This window comes from Mizuhopecten yessoensis, unplaced genomic scaffold, assembly GCF_002113885.1.
Source record: "Mizuhopecten yessoensis strain PY_sf001 unplaced genomic scaffold, ASM211388v2 scaffold6363, whole genome shotgun sequence".
NCBI lineage: Eukaryota > Metazoa > Mollusca > Bivalvia > Pectinida > Pectinidae > Mizuhopecten > Mizuhopecten yessoensis.
The window spans coordinates 1,266,975-1,294,492 of record NW_018406512.1 but is presented as its reverse complement, the minus strand read 5'-3'; the positions used below and the strand labels follow the sequence as shown (position 1 = coordinate 1,294,492).

The following is a 27,518-nucleotide window of genomic DNA, read 5'->3' as shown; positions in this document are numbered from 1 at the left end:
TGATTGAAGAGTTTCGTATTGAAGCCATTTTTTTCAATTTCAAAATAAAAATACCATAGCATTTACACCGCTAGTGGACAAAAATGGAATCCAAATCAATACTAAAAGACAAAAGGATTTAAACACGAAGGAAAATTTTCATGACACTCTCCCCAGCAAGTGGTCCTGAAAGTTGACTGCCGCCAAATGATTCCTTTCTCACAAATATTGAAATGCCAACAAGATATAAGACATTAAAATAAAGGCCCTTTCGACGGATAAACAATCGTGCTGTCTCCTAAAAAAATATTGAGAGTTGGTATTTCATTGGCAAGTACATTTATTGTATGGGAATTTAACTAGATTCTAGCAAAAAGAAAAACAAATTAGTAGATTTACGTTAAAAAGAAGCTTAAACGACAGAAGTTATATAATTAAGAATCGGACACATCAAAATGTGTAATGTAAACTCCAGCAAATTCATAGATTTAGATCACAACCAAAGAAGCACCAGCAGGATTTAAGAAGAAAAACACATCGGAGATGAATCGGTATTCTTCGGATAGATGACCTTTTTGTACACTATATATGTGGCAACTCGTGTTGTCTCCCGAAAATTCAAGGAAAGTTTAAAAAGAGTTAGCTGCTTCTTGACTCCGAATTACACAACGTTCTACACGATAGCTATATGTAGCTGTGTCTTCAGAAGGAGCATCTAAATACTTAATCATTGTCTGCAACAAAACATCGCCTGCTTGTAACAGAACTAGGCCTGCTTCATTACCAAGGAAACCCTACCTATACAATTTATGTTTTATTTAAAAGACGAAATTCTAGCAAATCAATCTTCTGTATTTCAGTCTTTTCAAATACCGATTAATGATGAGGATACGGACCTTCGTCTTTTGTATTGGATTATAAAATTTCAAAGAATCCTTATAAATGATAAACATCATATACACATATATGATTGTACATTTAAAAAATGTCAACAGGTACAATATGCCAAACATGAATTGCATCGCACCCTACACATTTCGTCCATCAAGGACTCATCGGCGATGCTATTGGCCAAAAAGTTGGAAATTCAAATTGCTCTAATGCTGAAGCGTATGGGGAGGTACATCATTACATGAGCATCAATCATTAATGGAGTACTGTTTAAGTGCAGGCTAATGAGTAAAGTGAGTATACACCATGTCACTACTCAAAAAGGATACTTACGATCACCAAGGTTACAACGTGTTACCGCTGGCTCTTCTAGTTTCTCAACCAAGGCATACTCCACACTCGGATCACTACCATTGTTAGTGCCATTAAATAATAATAATAATAATATCTTTTATTTTTACAGGGTTAAATGTTTAGACATAGCCTAGTTTACAATACGGCCCTGGTATACATATATGTACAGACTTAATAAGGCAATTATAATGGTAGAAGGATAATAAATATAATCTTAATAAAAGATGCATATTTTTTTGTATAAACATTGGTAGATATCACAGATATCTTTATGTATCACACTTATTACTAACTGTAAACCAATTCTATGTTTTTCTTTTTAAAAGCATCTACACTGCACGTCTGTTTAATAACGTCACTAAGGTCATTATTGTCGTCGTATTGTGACACGGTGTACTCATAAACACGATAAAAGGAAGGTGTACTGAAGGGTTCAAAAGATGTCTTGAACAATCTTGAACACCCAATTCTCAAAATTGTTTCTTCTGTCAAAGCTTTAATCTTTTCAGCCAGTTGGGAAAGGAAAGCTATTAAGATAACGGAAAATACATGTTTACATTCTGTACTATTGTGAAATGGTGGACAATCCTTTAAACGCAGTGGTGATATTTACGATCAATGTGCGGGGAAAACTGAATAGTTGTGCTATTTCTAACAAGCTCTTTACTCGATTTATTACATATGGTTTATTTTCCCTCGTCACAACTACAAGTAAACCAATAAAATAACCGTGGTTTTAATGAATGACTAAAGCAATTTAAAATTATTCCATTACAATTTATCTTTGATTTTCTAATGTGAAATTAATTGAACATTGCAGTTACGTCTGAATTACCAAAGGAAAGGAATTTATTGCGATCTTGGTATAGAAATCACAAATTTTCTTCCTGCTAAGCAAATCTCCATTACACCTATTAATACTGTTACGGAGCATTTGTCTATATTGTATAACATTCGAAATAAGCCACCCTACACGTTTCCGCTACCTTATTTATTTAAAGTGAAAAGGTATCAGTTTCTTATATTTGTTTACATTTAAGCAATCCTTGGCGGAATTCACATCCATATGTATTTAAAAAAAGAGAATGTCGAAATGTCTACGAAACTATAATTTGAACTCATAACCGATACTATTCTGACAGAATATGAACAAAGGGTAATTGATATCTGGTAACAGTTAAGTGATACCGGATAAAGTAACTTTTCTGTTAACATGAAACACTTACCCGTTTCCATTATAACTTTCGTCATAAATGCTCAGTAAAATTAGTACTATGAGATATGTTTGGGCACATACAATAAAACATGTGTATGGAAATCTGTTTGTATCTTAACTTGTGAATTATTGGCTTAAAATAAAGAAACAAAAAATAATTTGAAAAAATATCAATATCGAACAATGTTTAATTTAAATATGCTTACAAAAGCTAGGAATTCAATATCCAATCATCTATGTCCTCCGATTTGAACGGTTGATCAATTCCCATGCAGTCTTTGAAAAGACAGAGATGTAGTGTTAGTTAACTTGTTAAATGACACCTTCCAACACTTTGGTAAAAATCCTGAACTTTGGAACGTGACGGGTTAAGTAGACCCGCATTGACTACGTGCTTTTTCGTTACGTACATTCTTCCGCGATGTTTGTTTTCCTGATAGATTTTATTTCAAGTGGTAAGCTTTGCAAAAACGTAGAACTGATAAAAATCGAACATTACGAACACATTTGACGTTTCATCCAGTTGGATAGCCGTGTGATGGTTAGTCAGCAAACCTATCACCAAAATGTCCTACGGAACCTGAATTGTAGTTTTTAAAGCAACGCAGCCGTCAAGATTGAATGTTAAAAAAAAAAATCGGGGGGAAAATGGATTTTTAAAACTCGTAATCTTTGTTCACGATCATATTTATCGAGCTTAATAAATTCTATATTAAAACCTTCTTTTTTTTTTTTTTTTAATCTGTAAATAAAAGATTATTATTATTATCGTCTTATTTGAATTTTTTATTTTTATTTTGAGTTAGATATGAATGAACATTTTTAACCACTTCTTGTTTAATCTCTGTGTTATGTATTCAGAAAATGTTGACCATGCCAGAGTTACTATTTTCATTTCCTATTAATTCCTGTGGTTTTATGATGATTATCCGATTGTGTTGGTTTCTTCTCAGATCCGTTTTTGTCCTTGTTGTATCAAGTTGTCCTTTGTCGTTGTAAATTGAGTATTTTTTGCAGCGGTACGGGGATCCTTAGGTGAATGAATATGACGGCTGATATTGAAGACATACTGAACATACAAACTATTTTAATTATCAATAAATGTTTCAATCTACTACCTTTAGAAATGCATTTACCGGATTATTATGAAATTCCCCAAACACACACGTAGCTTAAAGATACCGCACTGCTGTTAAAGGAATAAAGAACCGTCACCCGTCAACGATCAAAGTAGATAAAAAGGTTTTAAATGGCATTGACATAACGATTAAGTACCCTGAGGTGATGTTCATACGCCGTTAACGCCTAACTGATACGCTAATCATATTATCTGTTTAACGTTATATTGAATATGAAATTATTTCTATTGGGTAGAAAATAAACTTCCCTTCATGACTCCTTTGATGATAAATGATGTCTTCCCGTTAGCTTTTTATGTCTTCTGTGCACCTGTTTTCTGTTCTTTTGGTTCGGCTTGGAATTCCGGAACATGTGGTGTCAATGTGCTATGACGATGTGGTTCCTGTATATTTTACCTCTGTAATACACCTAAAACCCTTATCATCTTCTACGTCATTTTAATGGACATAAATTACTGTGAAATATTCACAAGTACATTGAAAAGTAACGATTTTTTATATTGATACTATTCTTAATTTAATTAGCATTGCTCATGTAAGTTTCCTAGCAAAAACTACCTCTCGAGGCTGCGATTCTCCTTCCTGTTACATTAGTAGCTGAACGTTGTTTGCATATAAGATATAGCAGATTCTGGTATTTAGTTACATAATCAATTAAGGTTTTACACACTACATATCACTAGAAGATTTACTTAATTACCTTTAATTTAAGAGATATTCATGTCGTTAATTACCTTTTATATCTGACATATTCATGATGTTAATTACCTTTAATTTCTTACATATTCGTGTTGTACATCGTAAGTTCTTTCTTTTATGTTTTGTCATTATAATGAGCTTAATTTTATTTACTTAAAGTAAGTTTCCTTAAGTGTAGTTGTGACGTGCCTCAATGATTGTTTAAAAATAAACAGTAGAAATACATATTTTAAATTTGACGCATCTATTTCGATATTTTGTAATTCAATCCACTGCACCATATGACCATTTTGTCCATTTATGATTTGTCAGTGGCAATAAAGGACAACGAAAATAATCCACTGATAAAGCGTTCCTTAAACATTTACAGCAAAAACAACCTTCATAAAGCTATCAAGTTCCATTCTTTGGATACATCAGATAATTTATTTTTATGAAAGAATTTCTTGTAAAAGCAGGTCTCAAATATATTTTATTATCCTGTTTGAGTTCTCACATCTTGATTGGCAGGATTGACAAATAATTGAAAATGAATTTATGAAAGGTTTTTAAAGGTAAGTTTTCTAAACTTTAGAAAGTGTACAGGAGTGAAATATGATATCATTGATCTTGTCATAAAAAAATACACCAAATAAGAAATTAAGATATGTTTTACTCTATTTGCTTAACTTTTAGAAAAATGTGGACAAAAAGTGCTGTCAGGAATATATCTCGCACCCTTATGTTATCCAACCTTCTATCTCCTTATAAACTAGTTAAAAGTGACGGACCACTCTAAAATCGATATTAAACCGACTATGCCCAGAGTGTAGAGTTCCTGTGTATTAACAACAGGTCAACAGGTACAAAATATCTGAGAGAAAGACCAATTTAGCTAATTTAAACAAATTAAAAAAAAAATTATATATTAATCTGAATTAAAAAAACAACAACTTCCTATTGTACATTACGGCAATTTCTTTGTTTTTGACTATATTATATTTATTATGTAAAATGGAAAATGTCCGAAATAACTTTTCCCCAAGTGTTAACATAAACATGAAAGTGTTTCATTTAAATTGACTACTAGTTATTCTTATAATTTATTCACCCTCCTGAGCTTGTTATCAAGGATACTACAGACTCTTCTACTTCAGCCTCCTTCCACGATCTTTGCTTTCAATATTTCCACGACAGACGGTTTACTACTACGCTTTACGATAAGCGGGTCGATTTTGACTTTTCGCGCGTGAGCTCACGCTTCCTTGACAGTAACATCCCCGTACCCCTACCTACTATGTTTTCATGTCGTAATTGATTGTTATTCAAGAGCGTGCTCCTGGCAACAGGACGACTGCTAACGGACAAACAAGTCTTCCAGATATGCAGGTTGTTGGAAATATGGACAAGTTATAAGGTCGCCCTCATGACACATAGGTCAATTTGCCATTTGTGTGTAATATAAAGGGTGGATGCTGTTTCTATTATGCTCATTTGTTGGCTTTGTGAGTTTGTTGTCACTAAAATGATTTCTTAATTTGAGGACGCGGCATTACTTGGATTTGACCTAGATTTACATGGCGGGTGTCGCCGATGAAGAAAAGGACGTTTACCCTTCAGGAATGCATTGTCTAATTCTCCTTGTAATTTTTCATTGGTTTCAATGTAATTTTTTCCTTTGTTCATATTTAACCCTAGTTTTATCGATTTTGAGTTCGAATTGTGCATTTGTTGCTTCTTTAGTATTCTTCGGTTGTTTCTCAAACTATGGTCAAATAATATTTCGCTTTATAAAAATAAGGCATACACAGGTCATTTGTTTAAAAAAAGGGATTACCATGCGGCTGTTTCGTTCTTCAAAGACGGGAGGGGAGATGCATGGAAACCCTTGATTCATATCAATTTTACGAAGTTGATGTGAGGGGCCAAAGCGGTTGAAACCAAATTTGCCCAACTCCTGTTGAAACCAAAGATTGGGAGGGGGGGGGGGATGCATGGAAACACTTAATTATAATCAATTTTACGAAGCTGAAGAGCACTTGTTATAACTGCAAATCAGCCAAATCTACTGACTTGTAAGCCTAATCTACTGACTTGTAAGCCTAATCTACTGACTTGTATCTCGAGGGATGACCGGAAGACACACACGGGTAATTTCACCTATAAAATGTAGTAATATCTAAGATCGGTGGTGGCCCACATGTTGTCCTGGGTAACATGACAGAACCTCCTGTGGTGCTTTGGTGTTGGGCTTGAGTTCTAATTCTTCCTTTGCTTTTTAAGCTGTAATTTGCTTTTCATCTAATGTCCTTGTTTCTTTGAATAAATGCAACATCATTTAGTATAATATTTATCGGATTTTGTTTTTGTTTTTGTTTTGTTTTCAGAATGATATCAGATAAACTTTATTAAAAGTCGGTTAGTCGAGGAATAACCAAAACACAATCTCTAATAAGATTAAGACCGACATAACAAGAGGGGGACCGGGGCAAGTTCGACCTTTTTTTTAATGAAAGTCCGTTCTAGGAAGTATGGCAGCACGTCCGTTTTTATCGGAATTATTACCCTGGTGATAATTTCCTAATACATAAAAGTTACATTATCGTTGTAACTTCTTTTGCTGAAGACATTGAAATTCCTGTCCTTTGACTTTATTTCTAATTTACTTACAATAAATGTGCTTCAGAACACTTAAACACTAACTTATGTTTTTGTATGGCAGACATAGACTGCAAACATGTGCATTTATTGATATGTTTTTAATAGTTTCATGTCAGAAGTACCGCTGTGTTTACTCAGAGTATTTTTAAGGAAACTATGTGAACGCATTGTTGTAAAGACATGCCGGTTTTGGGTCAAGATAAATGGATATTGAAATTATTTCATTTTTTTTTCTGCCTGCATCAAAAAGACTTTAAATTATATCTTTATATGCATAGATAGTGGTATATACGAAATCCTTAGTGAATTGATGGCAATATTATAAACGCTTTCTGACCTATAAAAGGCTATTTAATATAGATGTTAAGTCCTGTATTATAACGGAATTGTGTTTCCGTCTAAAGCTGCTATTATGTGTATGATTGATATGTAAATCCGGTAACATCCATATAAATGACTAATAATACATCACACGTTAGCAAATACGACGCCTTTAAGCATTCACTATTGAAAAGGATTTTGATGATCCTTTATAAACATTTAAAAATATATTTGAAAATATTTTAATTTAGTAAGATTTATTTTGTGGAAGGATTTTTTTTAACAAAATCCCCAACAAAAGAGACATTATTTGAGACGAGTCAACATAACGGTGATTTCAATCGACATTAAGTTTGAATAGTTCATAAAGACAGCTTGCCCAAAGGGGAACAATTATCATATTACTTGATACTGATCAAATACCCGTTACGAACGTTAAGGGTAACAGACCCGGGTTCAATTTCATGTCTGCCTGCTATATCCTATTATTTACCACAGTCCTCGTAAATAAACCTAATATAGAATCATAAAAAAAACTTTTAACAAGTTATTTTAGTGTTTTCAATTTGTATATTTAATTAAAAAAGTCTCAAAATCGTCATTACAGTCTGTTTGGTAATATGAATAATTCAAGTCACATAACGGTCTAGGAGGTTTAATAAACAAATCTGGATGTCTCGTCTTCTTAACAAACACCCACACTGTACACACCGAGTGGCATGCCACACTGTATCACAAATAGGAAAAGACACCTGTGGTGAAACACGACATGCAGCACTGAACTTGAAAATTTCATTTCATAACCATTTTATGTCGTAAAATTGGATGATTCGTAATGGATTATCTGGAATTTTCCCTTGCTGTCGGAAACTGCGATCTTCCGTAGTTCGGAGGGTATGGTGGGGCAAATTTGTATCACCATTTTGCTTTGTTCGATACAAATTCATAGGTCTACTATTGGTTTCTGTGTGCTGCTTCCACGTACAAGGAGTATGAGGAAGTTATACCAATGGGGCGAGTATCCGACTGGAACTTTACCGACGAAATTCCTGATTTTCAGGTAAGACTGTATAAAATGGAGCTTTTACGTAAGTGTACAGTAAATGAAAATTCAATATCGAGAGAAAAGAGAACTGAAAATGTATTCGTTTCAAAATGAAATAGTGTGTTTACTGATTTTATGTAAGTATTTTATTTACATACCCTACGGCTTATTTTGCTCAATATATCTTTCGTTAGGTATTGATTTGTATTTTTGTTCTCTATTACATTTCACTGATATACATTATCGATGGGTGGGAATATTTTGGTACTAATTGGTAGAATTGACGGTGACCAGTCAGTAGGACACGGGTGATTAATTTTTAAACGTTGCTTTGCTACAGTACCAGTTGTATTTTAAACATCGCATTACAGTGTGTTACATGTATCAACTATCATAATTTGATACCTAATACGATAATTTCATGAAATGTCCATTTCAACCGATATACGTAGTCTTCGAAAGGAAAACGTGTAAAGATATGTCATCTACAATATGTTAACTTTAAGAGAACAGAAAATTATTTTTTAGAATTATTTCAAATATCTGACATTAGACACGTGTATTTAACGTCATTGTCTTACTTGTATACAAACTGTTAAATTGTATGAACAAAAACGTGAAACAATGTCTATTTAAGGCAGTAATTTGATTTAATTTCGCTTGAAACTAAAATCGAACCTTCATACACATATTCGAGATCACAATTTAGACCTCTGTCTACTATTTTAGTTGCTATGAGGATGACACAGGTCAGTTGTCATGGAAACAGTTGTTCTACAGAGGAACGCAACCTCAAGACAAGAACAAACCACATGTGTTTAGGAATTGACGTAAGCAAGATCAGTACCCTGGAATCTAGCGAGGAGTCTTTCTCTAGTAGCTACGTGGACGAGTCGACGTTAAAATTCCGCCTCAGGCGTCTATTCAAGCGTGCGAACTATATGTTTCGGCAGATGAAGAGTCTCAAGGAAAAATACGTGAGTTCTTGCAGCTCTTGTGGTTGTTGACATTATTTATTATCTATCTATAATTCTATTTTGCTATTAAATGGATATTTGGACAATATATACTTTTTTACAATAAAAAATTGAAATAACTTTATACCGGATCATAATGGAAACCATCGTAGTTCTTACAACTTGACTATATCGAGAACTTCGTTCTGCTAGCGATGAAATGTTGATCAATTTTCATAATTCGCTTTTATCTGTAAATAAATGTTGTTCTATTACTAGGACTCTGCGTGTTTTGGTATTAGAGAATGGATCTAGTTACCACGTGGATATTTCTCTATTCAGTACCATAATTAGGGAAGCCTTCTGAACTGAATCTCCAATATTTTGATAAATCATTCGAATATCAAATAGGTTAATTCGAACAGTTTAACAGGAAACATTAATTCATATTTAATTCCTGGCTATAACAACAACAAAGCGGAAGTATGAACTACGTATACATTATCATTTTTCTTTGAAATAAATAACGTAAACTATGAGATAAAGCAGCTCGCCTGAATATTGAAGTTAGGCATGCATTCAAAGACAAATTGAAATGCCGTGAATTCATCCGGCATTAATGGAGAAATGATTCTTAAATCTAGTCATAAAATGTCCATACAGATGTTTCTCTTTAAAAAACAAGGTCGGTTTTACACTGGATTTATTACAAATTTTGGAAGTATTCAATTAAACATTTTCCATTACAGATTGTTGCACGGGGACTAGATCAGGCACCATTTCAAAACCTCACCGACTTCATATCTCTCCACCCATGTCTAGGACCGCTGGAGTTCAAAGGTCGCAAACACCTGTCTACCAAAAGGGAAAAACAGGTATGTTAATTATACCACGTTATCTGTACAGTAAACAATGTTAAATATACCATATCACACGTGCAGTAATTAACGTTAATTGCAACACATCATATGACCAGTAAATGTTGCTAATACCATAACGTCATGTGTACAGTAAATATTGTTTATTACACAACGTCGTATTGATAGTAAATATTGTTAATTACAAAACGTCATATTAACAGTAAACAACGTTATATACACTAGATCATATATACAGTAAACAATTTATTTATTATATCATCATCTCATTATTGAAAATCTTATTCACACCAGTCTCTCTTACATTTAGGCAATCGTTTAAGGAACCTGCTTCTGATGATCATACTTAACTAAACTCAATGTCATTCCACTGGTTATCTGTCAATTTCACAATAGAATGTTTTAAGGATATCATTGTCCCATTCTGTATAATACGTTAACGCCTTTCTAATATACAAAGATACATAAAATAAATATATTCATTATATGTATAGCTCAAAGTAAATTATATCTGGTCATTAACAAATAATTTTCGATAAATCGATAGAATGAGGTACAAATTTCTACTTAAATAAAAGACTTTTGTAAAAATATATTCTTAATACATTTTTCTTTCTACATTTCCAGTAAGAATCAAAACAAACAAAAAAAGTTGCACAATGTAATTAAATTATCCATGAGAGTATTTTTATGATGATCATTTTTAATGAGTTCCATTTTAAGTTACAATTTGATATCCTTCTTTACAGTTAGTATTGCGATTAGAACACGACTATGACACTTTAACGACAATGGTTGGCGTCCTGAAACTCATGCAAAATGACGAAGAGGAGTATGAGCGCAAAAAGTCAATGTCCAATCGTATTGTCAGTGCTAGACTAGGCACTGAGAGGGTCATATGTGAATTGTTTTTAACCATTCGGAAACTTCACACGGAGTTATCAGCGGCAAATATTTCTGTGGACAGTCGTGTGCCTGAAAGCGGACTATACACACCGGTCGTACGGTCATGGTGTTCTGTCAAGTCAGGAAGTTGTCGCCATGAGAGAAATGGCGTCATCCTGACACAGTTGTTACAATTTGCTTACGTACTTAGGAAGAACTATAGGAGAATACGGTAGTTCCCATCATATCTACCTCAGGTTACTAGTGCGATCCTCACCGGCTGATATTTTTTGTCTTCCTTATCAATCAAAATATAATCTTTTTTGTTATTGTTGTATTTTATTGTTTACAACGTTTACTTAAATTATCAAGAAATAAAAGGATAAAATGAAAATGATACAGTGTTCTACTTTTCAGTGTGTAACATGTCGGCCCTTTTTCTTGAAATGCTTTTACGATTGGATGTTTATTAACCCTTTCACCACTGTAGACCATAATGGTCGCGTCCAGATCAATGCATGGTAGAATCTACTCAAGTTGCATAGGTGTGAAAGGGTTAAAACATCCATTTAAAAAAGAGGCCCTCTAGCGAGATGCAGCCTTTCGAGATAAAAGAGAGAAATAAAATATGTTAAATTTTGAAATATCACCCCGTCATGAGAGGTTTTAAAGCCATCTTTCCAAACATGTAACATGACCGAGTATCAGGCAACATAAGCCGAATATTTTCTACTTTTCTTATTTTTATGTGTGTTGTTCCTTTTTGCTGTTGCCGTCCACCAAGTCCCTCTGTTGTTTGTATCTCAAGATGTTGTTGATGTTTGCTGAGGCATGCTGTTGTCTACCCAGGTCCTGGTGTTTAAGTTGAAAGTTAAAGATTTAAAGTTAAAATCTGTTCCTGGTTTGTTGGAATCCAAGTTTCTGTTTTAGGTATCTCAGTTCCTGACGTAAGGGATTTCTCTCCAATTTCTAATGTTTGTGATGTTTCTTTAGTTCCTGTTGGTGTCTTTTGTGTAAGCGTTACATTTCATTTTCCTCCTTGCATGCTGATATAGTAGTCCAGTAGACTATTACAGACATATTTACATCTGAGTTTACTCCTCGTTCGTCTTTATCTGGATATCTTAAATTAAGTTCGGAGTAGAACGCCAATTGATTATTCAAACATAAAAAGATAAACAGACCAGAGAGAGATTAAAAGATACAATTGAACTCTGGACATCGATGAAAAATTAGAAATTTTATTCAGTTGATCATAGCGTAGATACAATGAATACAATTGTGTGTACATTCTCACCAGACTTCCATTCATCAGAGTAATACATCAACATATACTCACAAGAACAATAATCGTTCATATAATTCACAACCGTGTCATCGACCTGCTTACAGCATGTTTATATCTCAAAGAAAAATATCACATTGAAGAATTCATAGAGACAATCAACCGTCCTTGCATTCTACATGATTAAATTAAAAATATGTTTTCATCCGTCGCAAATATTTGTCAATCCTTATTATATTTAATTAACATATGCCCAGCCATATCATTTACACATACACTTACTCAAGTTAAACTATAATTGGAGTTTCGTATTTATTCTTGTGTTAAAAAATATGAATTCCTTAATTTACAAAGTTGCAAAGTATATATAGGACCATTGTTTGTATTCACTATATAATTATCGCTAATAGGGGATTCCTTACAACAAATATCAAAATCAAATTATTGTTCAGTAGTTTGAAAGTACAATTGGCCTTATAGAATATATTCAAGCACCATACATGTAACTGCCACACATTCGGTCGTCCCCAATGTCCCGCCACAACAGACCCGTTTGTCTCGATGTAACGCACGAGCTTTAGGGGACAACTTGGGTTTTTCATATTTGAAAAAACACAGTAATCCAGGTTTCTCACACTGCATACAAAGATGGCTGCATTATTTAGAATCCATTCTGTAAAATAAAACATATACTAACCAAATTTATATTAAATTTATTACTTATCGAAATTAGAAAATATTTGGGTATCAACTGATCTGGAGCTTCACATTTGATTTTACAGTGAGAAGTAACTGCCATTTTCTATGATACTGCATTTTCTCACAGACGACGCCCGGATAAGACACTGTCGACCTATACTAACACTAAGAGCTATGCGTTTCTTGTAAACTGTCGATATGCATTGGTTACATGTTTAAACATCTGGGGCGCCTATGCAAGTGATTTTGTATAAACCTCACATTACCTTTGTTGGCTTATAACCAGCGTTTTCTACAGTAAATGTAACAATGGCGAATATTAACGGTATTTCTTCGGAAAACCGAAGATGATAAAGACGTGTATTGTTAAAGAGAGAGCACCACTATTCTAAGTACCATCATTTCTCAACATACCAATACAAACAGCTCATAATATTGTACTTCAAAAACACGAAGAAGAGAAAGTTAAGAAAATGAACATAAATCACCAATAGTGCTAATATATTGTGATGCATGATAAACGTTTTGTTATGAAGTCAACTACATGTAACTACCCCTGTGAACACAACTGTTTGATCGTATGTCAAGTGTATTTTAAAGTTGAAGCAAGTTCTGCGTCGACATTATCTAGAACCAGTTAACTTAAGTAATTGGCATGTCGGAATGTTAAAAATGATATATTTAACTTTTCAAGTTAGGAGGTTTGTCAACATTTTTCAATTTTATTTGTTTAATGCATCGTGAAACCAAACGTGGTTAATTTATTTGTAATCATACACAGTAAAAGAACGTTACAAGAATGACGAAACACTAAATTAAAAAGGGAATTACAGAATTATCAAGCACTTGTCAAAAAATGATGGTTTTATCGATGTACACAATCATTTCTTAAATAATATTTAATGGAACACGTGCTCAAGTATAAATTAACTATACACATGATCGTTTGTTAATAAACAATTCATGTGTGGTCAGTTAAAAATGTAGCCCCATACGTGTTTTGTTAGAGATTAACGTTGCACGTACTGAAATATAGATTAACGAAACACGTGCTCACTTATAGATTAATTACACATTTTTAATAAGAGAATATTTATCTCGTAAGAGATGATAAAATCACACATTTAATACAGCATTATTTAAAAGCGTGTTTATAAATTGACACAATAACATCTATATTCCGTCTCCAAGATGACGTTAACAATACACATTTGCGAAACAATCATTTATAGATTGCATATACAATCAAGTATTGATAAAAGTAACATGTAATAATATACCAGTATTATAGCGAAAGTTGCTACTCCGGAAAGAACGAAACCGTATTCTTTTCAGGTATTAGTCACATGAATACTAACTCATATTCTGACAACTAAGTAATGAAACTTAACCTTGGAAAATGTGTTCAAACGCGATAGCTTAATTTACAGCGCTATCCAAGTCGATTCCATTTTTGCCAAATTATTAAGACCTGGTTTATTGTAAAGGTAATATTGTTTTACCACTCATGTAAATGCTCAGGAATATGCATCCTTCACGTAGACACGCTAACGTTTTATGCTACCTTGTACATTTTATCTGTTATTTGCGTTGGAGTTATTTCCCTTTTTCTTAGAAATCTTTTATTGGCATCATCCAATAATGTCAGAAAGATTGAACTGAATGTTATCAATGCATGCATTCATTTAGCCTATTTTAATGTGGCATCAATTAGTAATCCAGCATTAACAATAGTTCGTATTTGTCAAAAATTATACAGGGTTCTAAACCCTTTCACCCCAATGTAACTTTAGTAGATTCTACCATGCATTGATCTGTTCGAGTCCATTATGGTCTACAGTGGTGAAAGGGTTAATTTAATTGGTACACGCGGAACTCTTTCGTTAAAGACATGCATTCATAGTAAGGCAGTATTTATCCCTAAATGTCAATCATCGTGCTTCATGAATATGTCACACAATTCCGTCCATTATACTTTTATTTCACCTCATAAATCTTTATCATGCTTTAAAAATACAACCTTCTAAAGCATGTTAAAACACACTCGCTTCATCCATTCACAATCATTGAAACACATCAAGTCATTGGAAAATATTTCATGAAATCAATTCAATCTCTAAATAAAAAGTGCATATAGGAAACTGTGCAAAAGATGTAAAAATATGTATATGTACAATACAAAATTATGTTAAATATGATAACAATGTGTGGAGTGAGACATGAGATTCATTACGTTACTTATAATACAATTGTAGATGAATTGTGTAAATACTATTTTGATCATATAGTACGTGTGCATTTCTCACAGACAAGCGTGTTGCAAATCGTCGTGTTATTTCTGATGTTTATTATTTATAAAGTGGACAAATTACAAATCGTCGTGTTATTTCTGATGTCTATTATTTATAAAGTGGATAAATAACAAACAGTCGAGTTATTTCTGATGTTGATTATTTATAAAGTGGATAAATTGCAAATCGTCGTGCTATTTCTGATGTTTATTATTTATAAAGTGGATAAATTACAACAATAAATATCTTTATAGCTATAACAACTTATTGACAGTTTTATCAATAATCATCAAAACCGAATAAACCCTCTTTAATGGACTTGGATGATGTTTGTTTCTGAGTCATTTCAGATAAATAAAGTGTTCCTTCACAGTGTAGAATTGTATGCTTAGAAGTGTCAACGATTGGCTGTCTCCAGGAATAAAACTTTATATATACTAATAAATATATGGTTTTATCGTAACATAATAACTTACATCCACATTTGATATTGTTAGCTACGCGTATAAACTAAACTCCAGGATGTGTTTATATATTTTCGTTGTGTTACCTATCATGATTGTGAAAGAAAGACAAAGGTAGGAATATAACTAATATATAAACAAAGCTAGCAACACGGATTGGGAAAGTTGTCTTCCCCTACTATTCATATGCTGAAGATAAATGTATTTCCTCCTTTGGCACCAATTCAGTAACAAATATACGCGTCCTTTTCCTATCAATATTGTTGAAGCAGCACTACAAGTATACTGATTCAATCAAAGAACAAGCTAGCCTGTACCTAATACATAATGTGGCATGTGGTCGTTACCATAAGAATATGTGCGATTTTCAAAAAGGTCACAGATATCAAAAACGTTTGCCAATACTCAATGAAAATGAAAAATGCAGGCTAAATTTACAAAACAATTACAAATTGTGTTGCAATATTTCAACCAAAATGACAATGCAGAGATCGTTAGTGCTCGCTTGCAAGCTAGTAGCTACATATATGTGTAGCGATACAAATGTAAAGGCATACTATAATACAAAGTACAAAAACAACTATTTGTTATTGTGTGGATTTTTGTTCAAGAATTTTTTGTTTATGTTAATGCTTATGTGTTCATCACATTTGCTGCCAATTTTGGTTTTGGATATCTTTTCAAGCATTCTATTGTGAAATTTGAAAAGAAAATATACTATTGTTCTTATTGTTTACAACCGTAATAAGATCATTCAATACTGTAATTATGAAACCATCTTAAGCATATTTGATAAAAAGCGGAATCCATGCTTATGAAGCATGCAAAACTGAAATTTGGATATAAGACAATCAAAATGATGTCACTGGTTTGTAAACCATGGACATCACACTGTGCGCTCGATTCCGACATTGGTGCGGGGATTTCAAAAAACCGTAACCAGACTAGCTGTATCTACTTAGCGACGTCCATCACGCATAAAGTACGAGAGCGTAAGGCACCAATGTTTTGGAATGTACATCACATGTATTGTAGAACGATAGCATCATATTACCACATCATTCTTGAATGGTCGTGTAGACAAATATTTTCATCGGTTTCGAACTTAGTTATCCATTGTTAACGAAAACAGGAATGAAATACAAATACAAATTAATACAGTCAGGTACTCTTTTTCACGTCTTACGTTTAACGGATAATACTATCTACCAACATAAACAATACAAAGTAATTGTTATAAAATGTTTGAAAATACAAGAATTTACTGTATTGATGTTGTAATATTTGGAAACCAAGTAAGACGAAACTTATGAAAACAAGGTCTTTTACAACATTCTTCAATCTGTGTGTAAAAGTGGCTTCTAGGAATGGACGATCAGCACAGTTCCGTACAGGACTGCGACACAGCCACAGAACACATTTCCCACACGTGCCCAGGGTCACATGGCACTCAGAGACAACGTCAGTGTCACGTGACACACAGCGACCACATTAAGGTCACTTGATACCAGTTAGCAATATTTGGTTAACTTGACACTTCGAGACAACATTTGGGTCACGTTAAACCAAGTGGTGAATTTAGGGTCGCGTGGTACTAGGCTTCAACAAAAGGGTCACGTGATACCGAACGGCGACATCAGGATCACCACACCTCGCACTTCGTTGTTGGGTTATAGTTCGCCACAAATGGACAGTTAAATTCCTCGGCAAACGCCTCCGTATTTGACACACTACCACGTACCCTGGAATTACATACCATCGAAACATTAGTATAATATTGAGGCATATAAATGAAGGCAAGACATCTTCCGAAATATTCTTTTAAATGCAAACCTTCTTGACGGTGTGAAGAAAATATTGAAAAAGAAAACAGATCGACACGAAACCCATTGTGATTCGTGGTTTGACACTTTAAAAGCAACGCTTGTGAAACATTATTATTTTTTTTAAGTATTGCACGTTTATACTCTTGCCTACGACTTCAATGGTATCATCTAAAGTTGACATCAATTTACAAACAATGACGTCTCCTTAGCTGTTATTACGATAAGTCAACAAAGCTTTCTTTTATTAGCAACAATGTAACATACCGTATTGGACCCGGACTGTGTGGATCGTCAATTAGATGTCCAATTAATCCATCCTTCTTCCATTTAGAACAGAACATCTAATGAAAAACAATATACATATAGCGTAATATAATCGGCTGAGACACAATAATATCGTATATAGAACAATAAATGATATTACACAAATGTGTCGGGTGTTTGTCCAATATCTTCAAAAATTGTAATGCATTTGAGGCCCATAATAACGAAAGAACAATATAAAGCATTTCAGTGTATGGGTATTTTACACATTTGTTTTTCATTTACGTTTCCACTTCAGTATCGTTGTTATATATTGTTAGAGTGACATTATCTAATCGTTGTCATATACATAGCTTGAATATAACATGAGATTCGCGTGACTGATTGGTGATTTGAATGCCCTACCTGCGCATAACTGACAAAGAACAGCTGTCTGTTCGTCATGTTCAATCCCGGAACATGATGATCTTTTCCATGTTGTCGTTCCCAAAGTTGATATGCCTTAAAGAGAAAAGAAAAGCATTATTCACGTGAGTAAAAATCATAAACATGAAAGGATCCACTTCATCTGAATTAAAAAAAAGTGTACACGTGAAGGTTTCTGCTTGGCTGAGTTAAAAAAGAGTGTACATGTGAAGGTTTCTGCTTGGCTGATTTAAAAAAGAGTGTACACGTGAAGGTTTCTGCTTGGCTGAGTTAAAAAAGAGTGTACACGTGAAGGTTTCTGCTTGGCTGATTTAAAAAAGAGTATACACGTGAAGGTTTCTGCTTGGCTGATTTAAAAAAAGAGTGTACACGTGAAGGTTTCTGCTTGGCTGAGTTAAAAAAGAGTGTACATGTGAAGGTTTCTGCTTGGCTGAGTTAAAAAAGAGTGTACACGTGCAGGTTTCTGCTTGGCTGAGTTAAAAAAGAGTGTACATGTGAAGGTTTCTGCTTGGCTGAGTTAAAAAAGAGTGTACACGTGCAGGTTTCTGCTTGGCTGAGTTAAAAAAGAGTGTACACGTGCAGGTTTCTGCTTGGCTGAGTTAAAAAAGAGTGTACACGTGAAGGCTTCTGCTTGGCTGAGTTTAAAAAGAGTGTACACGTGAAGTTTTCTGCTTGGCTGAGGTTAAAAAGAGTGTACACGTGAAGGTTTCTGCTTGGCTGAGTTAAAAAAGAGTATACACGTGAAGGTTTCTGCTTGGCTGAGTTTACAAAGAGTGTACACGTGAAGTTTTCTGCTTGGCTGAGTTTAAAAAGAGTGTACACGTGAAGGTTTCTGCTTGGCTGAGTTTAGATTGTTATCATGAATTCTATCCAAAATACAAAAATGAAACAAATCAGATCATATACTAATATTCGACATCCCTATCTTCAGTTTTATAACGCCGTATATAGTGTATCAATTGCGCCATCTCTTTAGACATCTCAGGGGACAAAAGATTCGTCGGATTGGTTTTACCCTTGTATACAATCATCGCTTTCTTATTATAATACTCACGATAAAAGCTGCACGTAGTCCGCCATTGTCTGCAATGTTCTCGTCCAGCGTGTTATTACCATTGATCTGAAGAATAAAATGGATTATTTACCTCTCGCTTTTAACTTAGTATAAGTTTATTGGTTGAAATAAATATTGAACAAAATATTATTAAAAACATGTTAACATTATTTTAAAACTGAAATTATACTTCAGAACGTTAAGCGGTATTCACAAGTTAATTCTCATTGTTTTCTTTTTGAAACAACCTGGCTTGAACCTTCGGCAATATTTCATAATACCAGTTAAACATTTTATACGGCATTACTTTAGCTTCAGTTCAATTTCTACCCGGTGCGTTCAGCTATCTTACCTGGAAACCTTGATAGGTGTACGCGTCGTACTGTGACTTCATGCACTTGGTTGTGAGTTTAAACCTATCGGCTGTCATAGGATCCCACCACTCCCTGAGGCGACCCTTACCGTCATATCGTCGTCCTGGTGGGTACAGTGGAGCAATTGATTAGGTAAGAGAAAAATATATCCTCTTTGTATGAATCACAGTAACATTACCTGGTATATAGAGTTTTACAATTGTATCGGATTACATCTAACCATGTAGTGAGCACTGTTACATTTAATTATGTAAAGTTTATTGAATTCCAATTACCTTTAACTGAAAAATAGCAATGAAGATTCCGGATCATATGGGCACTAATAAGCCAATCGAAGTCCTCGTTACAGATTGTATAGCTTTGTACAATTTGAAGCGTTTAACGTTTAAATGTTTCAGTAAGCCAATGTCACTCAATACCCCTTAAACATGCATGTTTGTCCTGTGTAGTTTCACGGCATACAACCAATCCTACCTTTAATGTCAAACGCGTGCGTTATTTCGTGTCCTATAACCGATCCTATGGCACCAAAATTGAAAGCTCTAAAAGCAAAAAAAGAGAACAAAATAACATTTGAAATAAATTACAACTCGTAAGATTTCTCTATTCTATTAACTCCAAAGTAAAAGATATTGCATATTAACAACTGTGTGAAATATTTAGCTTTTTTAAACACGACATGAGCAAATATTCTGAAAGAGCGTAAAATTAAATCAAATCGCGTTAAAGCAGCCAAAGGTTAATAGTTTATACACAAATCACGCATATAAAATGAAATTATATTGCGTTATATATATTACACATCGAAGAATCAATATGAATGCTAATTCATGCAAAGCTACCACAACATTACTTATTTGGACCCCCCTCGATGATACATATAACAATGTTACTAATTTGGACCCCCCTCGATGATACATATAACAATGTTACTTATTTGGACCCCCCTCGATGATACATATAACAATGCTACTTACGGAGGACCCGCTTCTGTGTAAAATGGAAGATGAAATAATGCTATCGGAAAGATGACGTCGTTTCTCACAGGTGAATAGTCTGACTCAACGGTGATTGGTGGATTAATCCAGCTAAAATATATGCAAAATTTAACTTACCAAAACGTGGTTTTAATATAAATAATATAAGTGATATTAATATTTTGATAGATGTAAAGGTGATGATATTACATTCGGTATTTGAAATAACAAAAACAAAAAGCTTGATGTTTTATCTATTTAAGGGTATATGCTAGATAAGGCAATCATAAGACCTATATTACATGTAGCTTGGTATCGTCACCATAACCACGGATACTAATTTGTGAGCCGCTTTGAGACGACCTACGAACTAATTGTGATAAAGCGATATACAAGAACCTCGAAGTATTATAATTATATCATAATATTCTATGAGGCGAGATTTAATTTCTTATACAGAATAGTTTCTTTCTGCACAATTAAAAATAGCGTGGCCAAATATTAAGCAAACATCTTGTACATGAGATATCATACCTGGACCGGTCGGGTACTTTGCTCAGTAGTGACATCATCTTTTTAACTTGGAACTCCTGCCATCTTTGTACGTTTACAAACCAATCATTGCCGATATTTAACTAAACGAAAATAAAATATTTCTGTAAAACATCATCGTCATCATCATCTTGAGCTACCTATATCCAGTTATTTTATGGTTAAGTACACACCATTACGGAATTATCAAATTTGACATTAAAGTTTACCTGTGTATAATACTTGTCCAGGAACTCAGATTTCAAGATATATTCGGGGTAACTTATTTTTTCCAGCATTTCATCAAGCTGCAATACAAAAAAATGTACCGTTAAAAATAGAGCTGTTTCAATGTTTATCAAGACATGTATTGGTATAGCAAGTATAGTATAACGTATTTATAACAAAGGACCGCTTCAAATCATATTACATTTCTGATAGAGAATTAGTTCGAATTTTTGCTTTTTGACAGTCCTCTGTGGAAATTAAACCCTCCGAATTACCTTTATTTCAAAATCTCGCCAATTCGACATCGTAAAAATAACATTGATATTTAGTCTACAGCGGGTAAAGGCCATTTATATGGTTACGACTCTGTTTTACAAAATCAATGTTATTTTATTTAGATGAATACATTACTACTTGTCTACAAGTAATGCAATCACTTCAAATATTTAAGTTTTGGTACCTAATACTCTTATTGTAATCAGAGGTTTCATCACTTACCTTCTGAGATGCCTCTTTCTTTGTTGATGGGTCCAGCCATATCTTACGGAGAAGATAATCTTTAAATGCTAATTTCACGTCTTGTACAATCTGTTTGATCTACAAAACGTTTAAAGTTATGAAAATCATGTTAATAAATCAGCTTGAAATAAGTTGCCCCTATGAATATCAATAAAATCAGTACTTCTTATCTATCGCAATCCGATCTGCTAGAGGATATGTGAGACTGTTTTTCAATGTATGATATAACTTTCTGAAACAAAATAAACTCATCTACTTTTCCAATTCATTTGATAACATTGCTTGTAGCCAATTAATCTATGTACCTCGGTTTAGTACAGGAACAGAATACCTTACATAACATTACGTGTAGCCAATTAATCTACCTCGGTTTAGTACAGGAACAGAGTACCTTACATAACATTGCGTGAAGCCAATTAATCTACCTCGGTTTAGTACAGGAACAGAATACCTTACATAGCATTGCTTGTAGCCAATTAATCTATCTCGGTTAAGTACAGGAACAGAGTACCTTACATAACATTGCCTGTAGCCAATTAATCTACCTCGGTTTAGTACAGGAACAGAGTACCTTACATAACATTGCGTGTAGCCAATTAATCTATCTCGGTTAAGTACAGGAACAGAATACCTTACATAACATTGCTTGTAGCCAATTAATCTATGTACCTCGGTTTAGTACAGGAACAGAATACCTTACATAACATTGCCTGTAGCCAATTAATCTACCTCGGTTTAGCACAGGAACAGAATATCTTACATAACATTGCGTGTAGCCAATTAATCTATCTCGGTTAAGTACAGGAACAGAGTACCTTACATAACATCGCCTGTAGCCAATTAATCTACCTCGGTTTAGCACAGGAACAGAATATCTTACATAACATTGCGTGTAGCCAATTAATCTACATCGGTTTAGTTCAGGAACAGATTACCTTACATAGCATTGCTTGTAGCCAATTAATCTATCTCGGATAAGTACAGGAACAGAGTACCTTACATAACATCGCCTGTAGCCAATTAATCTACCTCGGTTTAGTACAGGAACAGAATACCTTACATAAATCTCATGTTCAGAACTTAATTTGAAAGAAACATTCAACATTAATTACATAAAAGGTGCGGAAATTCATATAAATATCGCAAAGTGCACAGTTTAATTTACATTAGGGAGGGACATATGTGAATAAAACGTATGAGGATGATATATAAACCGTTCAATATGAACGGAAGTGTGTTTGCGCATGTCATTTACATACCTTATTGACGGAAGTGTGTTTGCGCATGTCATTTACATACCTTATTGACGGAAGTGTGTTTGCCCATGCCATTCACGTACAGACTTCCAGTAACAAACCCCAAAGCTTTATTAGTGTAATGGACACACCGTCTCCAGTGTTCGCCATCTATCTCCAGTTCTAAAACAGAAAAAACCCACACTACTGTTTAAAATGACCATACTTAAAACGAGCAGCGTCATCACAAGGGACGAAAACGTAGGTCGAAATGACACAACAATAACCGTCAATCGTTTTAGTTTATATATTTCATTTCATTGTTTTGTTGTTAAATAAAAAAAAATGATTCCTCTGTTATTGTGTCTTCATGCAATGACTATTGATTATTTATTGTATAAGCTGTGTATGTAACATGGTCTTTTTGTCGATCAACTGGTGAAATCGCAAGCTATACAAATGGTAAAGTGAACTAATCTTGTCCTCATTGTACATTTGTTTTATCAGAATATCTTTAAGATTAACTATCTATTAGTAATAGTTTTAAAAAAAATAATAACATTGGTAAGGTGCAAATTTCACTTATTAAGTAGAAAGATTTATCAAAGGTATTATTATAGACTCGCCTCGCTAGCTATCTATGTCAATCGCTCTATCGTGAATGGTTCCTATTTACATGAAGGGTTCCCGTTTTATGATGATACAAGTCATTCAGTGATAATTATGTAGATAGATTTCCTTACCAACAGCGTAGTCAAGGTCTGGCTCAAATGTGTCAGCTTCAAAATATGGCATCAGATGGCTGATGAGGTGTACCATGATATATCTCTGTAGTAATCTGGATTGAAACAATTTTAAAACATACATGTCTTTTGAGTAGGTCATTCTTAACTCATTGACATAAAGAGATAGGTTGTTATTTTGATCTTTACTAAAGCTTTATTAACACCGACACTGTTCTCAATGTACTCATATATTATGTCTTCAGATGATACTATTATAATTACACTTGTTTTGTTAGTGCTATTAACTTTATTCTATTCTTCAACATTTTTCCCCGGACAACTACGGCAGCTACAAAGGCGACTCACTTAAATTTGTTGGCGTCCTTTTTATAGGTATCAACTAGAGCACATGTTCTGAGGAGGCTGCCTCTCTCCAGCAGGACCACATTGTCTGTGCTTGAAACCTCCCCGGTATTCTTTGTTAAAACAGTCAGGTACATAGGCCACTCAATCTGAAACGCAAAGGCAATACCATGAAAAATAAAACTCAAGCGCACAGGCCACAAAACAGGCTATGACGCACAGGCAATTTCATTCACAATCACTAACTTGAACTAGCAGGTGAGTGCGAAAGCAGATAACCAGCGAAATATTTAAAAACACAATTATCCAGCATACTTAACTCAGTTTTTTTTGTGTGTGTAATATTGGAAAATCCTATCCAATGTAATGTTCTTCTTGATACTGAGATATTGTTATATAAACGCCTTCTCACTCATATGATAAATTATAGGTTTATTGTTAAATCTTAATTACATGTGAAAATTCAATGTCGAATTTTGCTTTATCTCATACGGGTTGTAACTTACCATGCTACATGATGTTTCTAGGTCGACTATTTTCATCGGCACAGGCGTCGTCTGATTGTCATTGTTGTTGTTGTTTTCATATGTCTGTAGAATTACAAAAATAACATTAACAAAGTACACACCCGTAAGCTCTCTACAGAAATAATATTGTCAAACTATTCCAGAATGGGAAATTGATTAACGTTTTTTTTCTTAATTGACAACATGGATGATTGGGTAGCCCCAAGAGGTCGGGTTTTCTGATACTTCTGATGGGTCTACATATTGTTGTTTCGCAAACACCATTCGCTGAGATGAGCGAAAGACACACATAGATGTTTGACGTTACAGAGTGTCCACGTATATCAAATAATTAACAAGTATGAAAGTAGATATAGTAATAAAATAGACAAATGGTTCTAAGAAAGCTAATAGTACCTTAGTAATGGCCTTTTCGATTTCCAATAATTCTTTCGCCATGGTGGAAGCGTCAGCATCCGACATATTCCATATCACTTTTAAAATCCGGATAGTTTCTTGGAGATAGTTCTTCTCCACCTGTAGAAACAAAAACGGGACACCTTGTGTTATTATTTAATAAAGGTGTGTGCTGAGTGAATAAGTCCTATTGAAATTACAGTTCTTAAAATATAAAGAATATTTGTTCAGGGAAAAACTTAAAATAATCAGTTTTACAAAATAAAAATAGAATCTCAAGGTACCAGTATCTCTGCTTTCCAATTGGACACATATACTTGTCTTATACCGAGGCAAAACTCTTCCTCCAACAATGCAGTAAGTAAATTAAAACTAATGGTTAAGGTTAGGTAAAATAGAAATGTAACCAGAAAAAAGGCAATAACCGAATCCAACAAGACACAAATACAAAAGGCAAAACCAAATGATAAATGTAATTTCTGTTCGCTTCACGCCGAAACAGGTATGTATACCTCGGTAGAGTTCCATTGTAGGTACTGAGTCTTGCTTTGAGTAGGAGGATCGTTGATAACAGCATATCCGGCATGGTTACTGGGCGGGGCCACAGAGCTGTTTATATTTGGCGCAGGCGTAGTGGACGGAATCGGCACCTCTTTTACACGAAGAGGATATTTGTGATCGCCTATGTCAATCTACAAACATGAGAAACGAGAAAAACTGTAAGTCATAATCCTAAGAAAATCCTGAAATAAATGGGACTCGTGTTAAACAATTAATATTTAAACTATTTCAAACATGAAATAATGTCCATTTGTCAAACAATGAAAGGTATTTTCCTAATAAACATTGATTAGTTTCATATGAAACATAGAAAAAAAATCACCTATCAACATTGTATCAACATTGCCGTCAACATTAAATACCATATAATCCTAGTGGGTGTTGAAAAAACATTCAACATGACAGTTTTTAAAGACATTAATAATTACACTGTGCCGATTTTTCAATGTCAGATATTGTATACGTATTAAATAGAGAATATTTATTTTCATGCTTAGAACCATCAACGAAATTGCGACAAATTAATTCGATTCGACGCGATGGGAAGTAAATGATTTGTCAATAAGCATGTACTTGTTAATACGTTGAGCTGGCATATGATTCGCCTTATTTATATAACTAAGAAGCACATTACAACCTGTGGACAGGAAAGCATCCCTCATACAGGTACGGTTACTATATATATGTGTATCAGACTCAGAGTTGACATTGTTTTTGAAACCCATGAGCTAACGGTTAGACCACAGCTTTAAAAGTCGGACTGTGTTTCCTTGTTTGTTATACGATGACAATAAATACCTTGACGACATTTTTGTCTGGGTTGAGATCGTCCGTGCCGACCAGGACAGAAAATAAGGGCCATGCATTCAGACCATGGACGGATTCCAGAAGAACCCCTAGGGTTCCGTTTGCTGCGTCAGTAATATTCTTTACAAGGGACCGGAAGTCACTTAGTGTCCGGAGCCGATTCAGCTTGCTTTCTGCCATGCAACTGTCGTAGAACTGTTTGGTTTTCTTCTCGGACGATGTCGTCATCGTTCGATCATCTGAAAGAAACGTTGAAGTACAAATATTTGCTACAAGAACTTATTTTGGTTATAATGTCCCCTCTTACACAAGCATAACACTGTTCACTAACCTGTCTGGCAATTTTCAAATCACAGTAATTTGTTAGGAATTTTGATTATATCTAGGTAGTCGCAATATTAAAGGACTGTTTGGATTACGTCTGAGAAAAAAACATTTTTAATAATCTTATATTTTCAAGTTCTAAACCATCAGTCTCTTTCATTCTCAGTTTAAATTGCGATCACGATGCTTGGCTTTGGAGAAAGAATTGTTCATACTTCATATTTCTAGCAAATAGTTTACATTTCGACACAATTTACATGAAATACTAGTTGAAGATAAAAATCATCTTTGAAGCCAAAACATGTGCATTTGTAAGGTTAAAGAGGGGTTTATAGGCAACTGTATTTATTATATGTGGTATTGGAAGACATGTTTTCTTTTCACTCTTTTGACATTTAATACTTTATTTGGGTCCAAGATGGAACTTTGGTGTAGTAAAATGTTTATTTCATTTGGTTTTCAAATCTACACACAAGACTTTAATAGGTGTTTCTGTATATTGTTTTTATGATTATTTAATATGCATCTCGTTACCAAAAGGGTTCCAAACTTAGAAACATGTCACTTAACTTTTAAAGAGCTAAAGTAAATTAAATGTTGGCACATATAAATTGCATACATTGATGAACATACGGATAA

The 27,518-nt window shown here is 33.9% G+C and overlaps 2 protein-coding genes across 7 annotated transcripts in view; one reads left to right on the top strand and one right to left on the bottom strand.

Annotated features, from left to right (window-relative positions):
• The first annotated feature begins 7,963 nt into the window (after window positions 1-7,963).
• Window positions 7,964-11,389, top strand: LOC110452057. 2 transcript variants are annotated; one of them, XM_021500339.1, is made up of 4 exons: window positions 7,964-8,299; window positions 9,014-9,261; window positions 9,990-10,115; window positions 10,868-11,389. In XM_021500339.1, the coding sequence occupies exons 2-4, from the start codon at window positions 9,019-9,021 to the stop codon at window positions 11,237-11,239; spliced, it is 741 nt and encodes a 246-aa protein (XP_021356014.1). In that variant the 5' UTR covers window positions 7,964-8,299; window positions 9,014-9,018; the 3' UTR covers window positions 11,240-11,389. The 2 variants fall into 2 exon arrangements, with proteins under 2 accessions (XP_021356014.1, XP_021356013.1); XM_021500338.1 differs by lacking the exon at window positions 7,964-8,299 and adding an exon at window positions 8,368-8,421.
• An 834-nt stretch (window positions 11,390-12,223) lies between these two features.
• Window positions 12,224-27,518, bottom strand: part of LOC110452054 (endothelin-converting enzyme 1-like) — an 84,988-nt gene continuing 69,693 nt past the window's right edge. For all 5 annotated transcript variants that reach the window (XM_021500329.1, XM_021500330.1, XM_021500331.1 and 2 more), the window contains 17 exons: window positions 26,547-26,794; window positions 25,700-25,879; window positions 25,188-25,307; window positions 24,771-24,854; window positions 24,268-24,413; window positions 23,920-24,014; window positions 23,241-23,359; window positions 21,921-22,019; window positions 21,425-21,502; window positions 21,198-21,298; window positions 20,664-20,774; window positions 20,161-20,228; window positions 19,665-19,789; window positions 19,313-19,378; window positions 18,238-18,333; window positions 17,833-17,909; window positions 12,224-17,484 (listed from right to left, as the gene is read on the bottom strand). In XM_021500329.1, the coding sequence (XP_021356004.1) occupies window positions 17,385-17,484; window positions 17,833-17,909; window positions 18,238-18,333; window positions 19,313-19,378; window positions 19,665-19,789; window positions 20,161-20,228; window positions 20,664-20,774; window positions 21,198-21,298; window positions 21,425-21,502; window positions 21,921-22,019; window positions 23,241-23,359; window positions 23,920-24,014; window positions 24,268-24,413; window positions 24,771-24,854; window positions 25,188-25,307; window positions 25,700-25,879; window positions 26,547-26,794 (1,913 nt within the window). In that variant the 3' untranslated portion in view covers window positions 12,224-17,384. The remainder of the gene's footprint in view (window positions 17,485-17,832; window positions 17,910-18,237; window positions 18,334-19,312; window positions 19,379-19,664; window positions 19,790-20,160; window positions 20,229-20,663; window positions 20,775-21,197; window positions 21,299-21,424; window positions 21,503-21,920; window positions 22,020-23,240; window positions 23,360-23,919; window positions 24,015-24,267; window positions 24,414-24,770; window positions 24,855-25,187; window positions 25,308-25,699; window positions 25,880-26,546; window positions 26,795-27,518) is intronic.

Bases quoted from the DNA above. Each gene is read 5' to 3' on its own strand.
- LOC110452057 (XM_021500338.1), top strand. From the start codon at position 8,379: ATGTATTCGTTTCAAAATGAAATAGTGTGTTTACTGATTTTAT. The intron at 8,422-9,013 runs GTAAGTATTTTA...CTACTATTTTAG, and splicing joins AGTGTGTTTACTGATTTTAT to TTGCTATGAGGATGACACAG. The intron at 9,262-9,989 runs GTGAGTTCTTGC...TTTCCATTACAG, and splicing joins AGAGTCTCAAGGAAAAATAC to ATTGTTGCACGGGGACTAGA.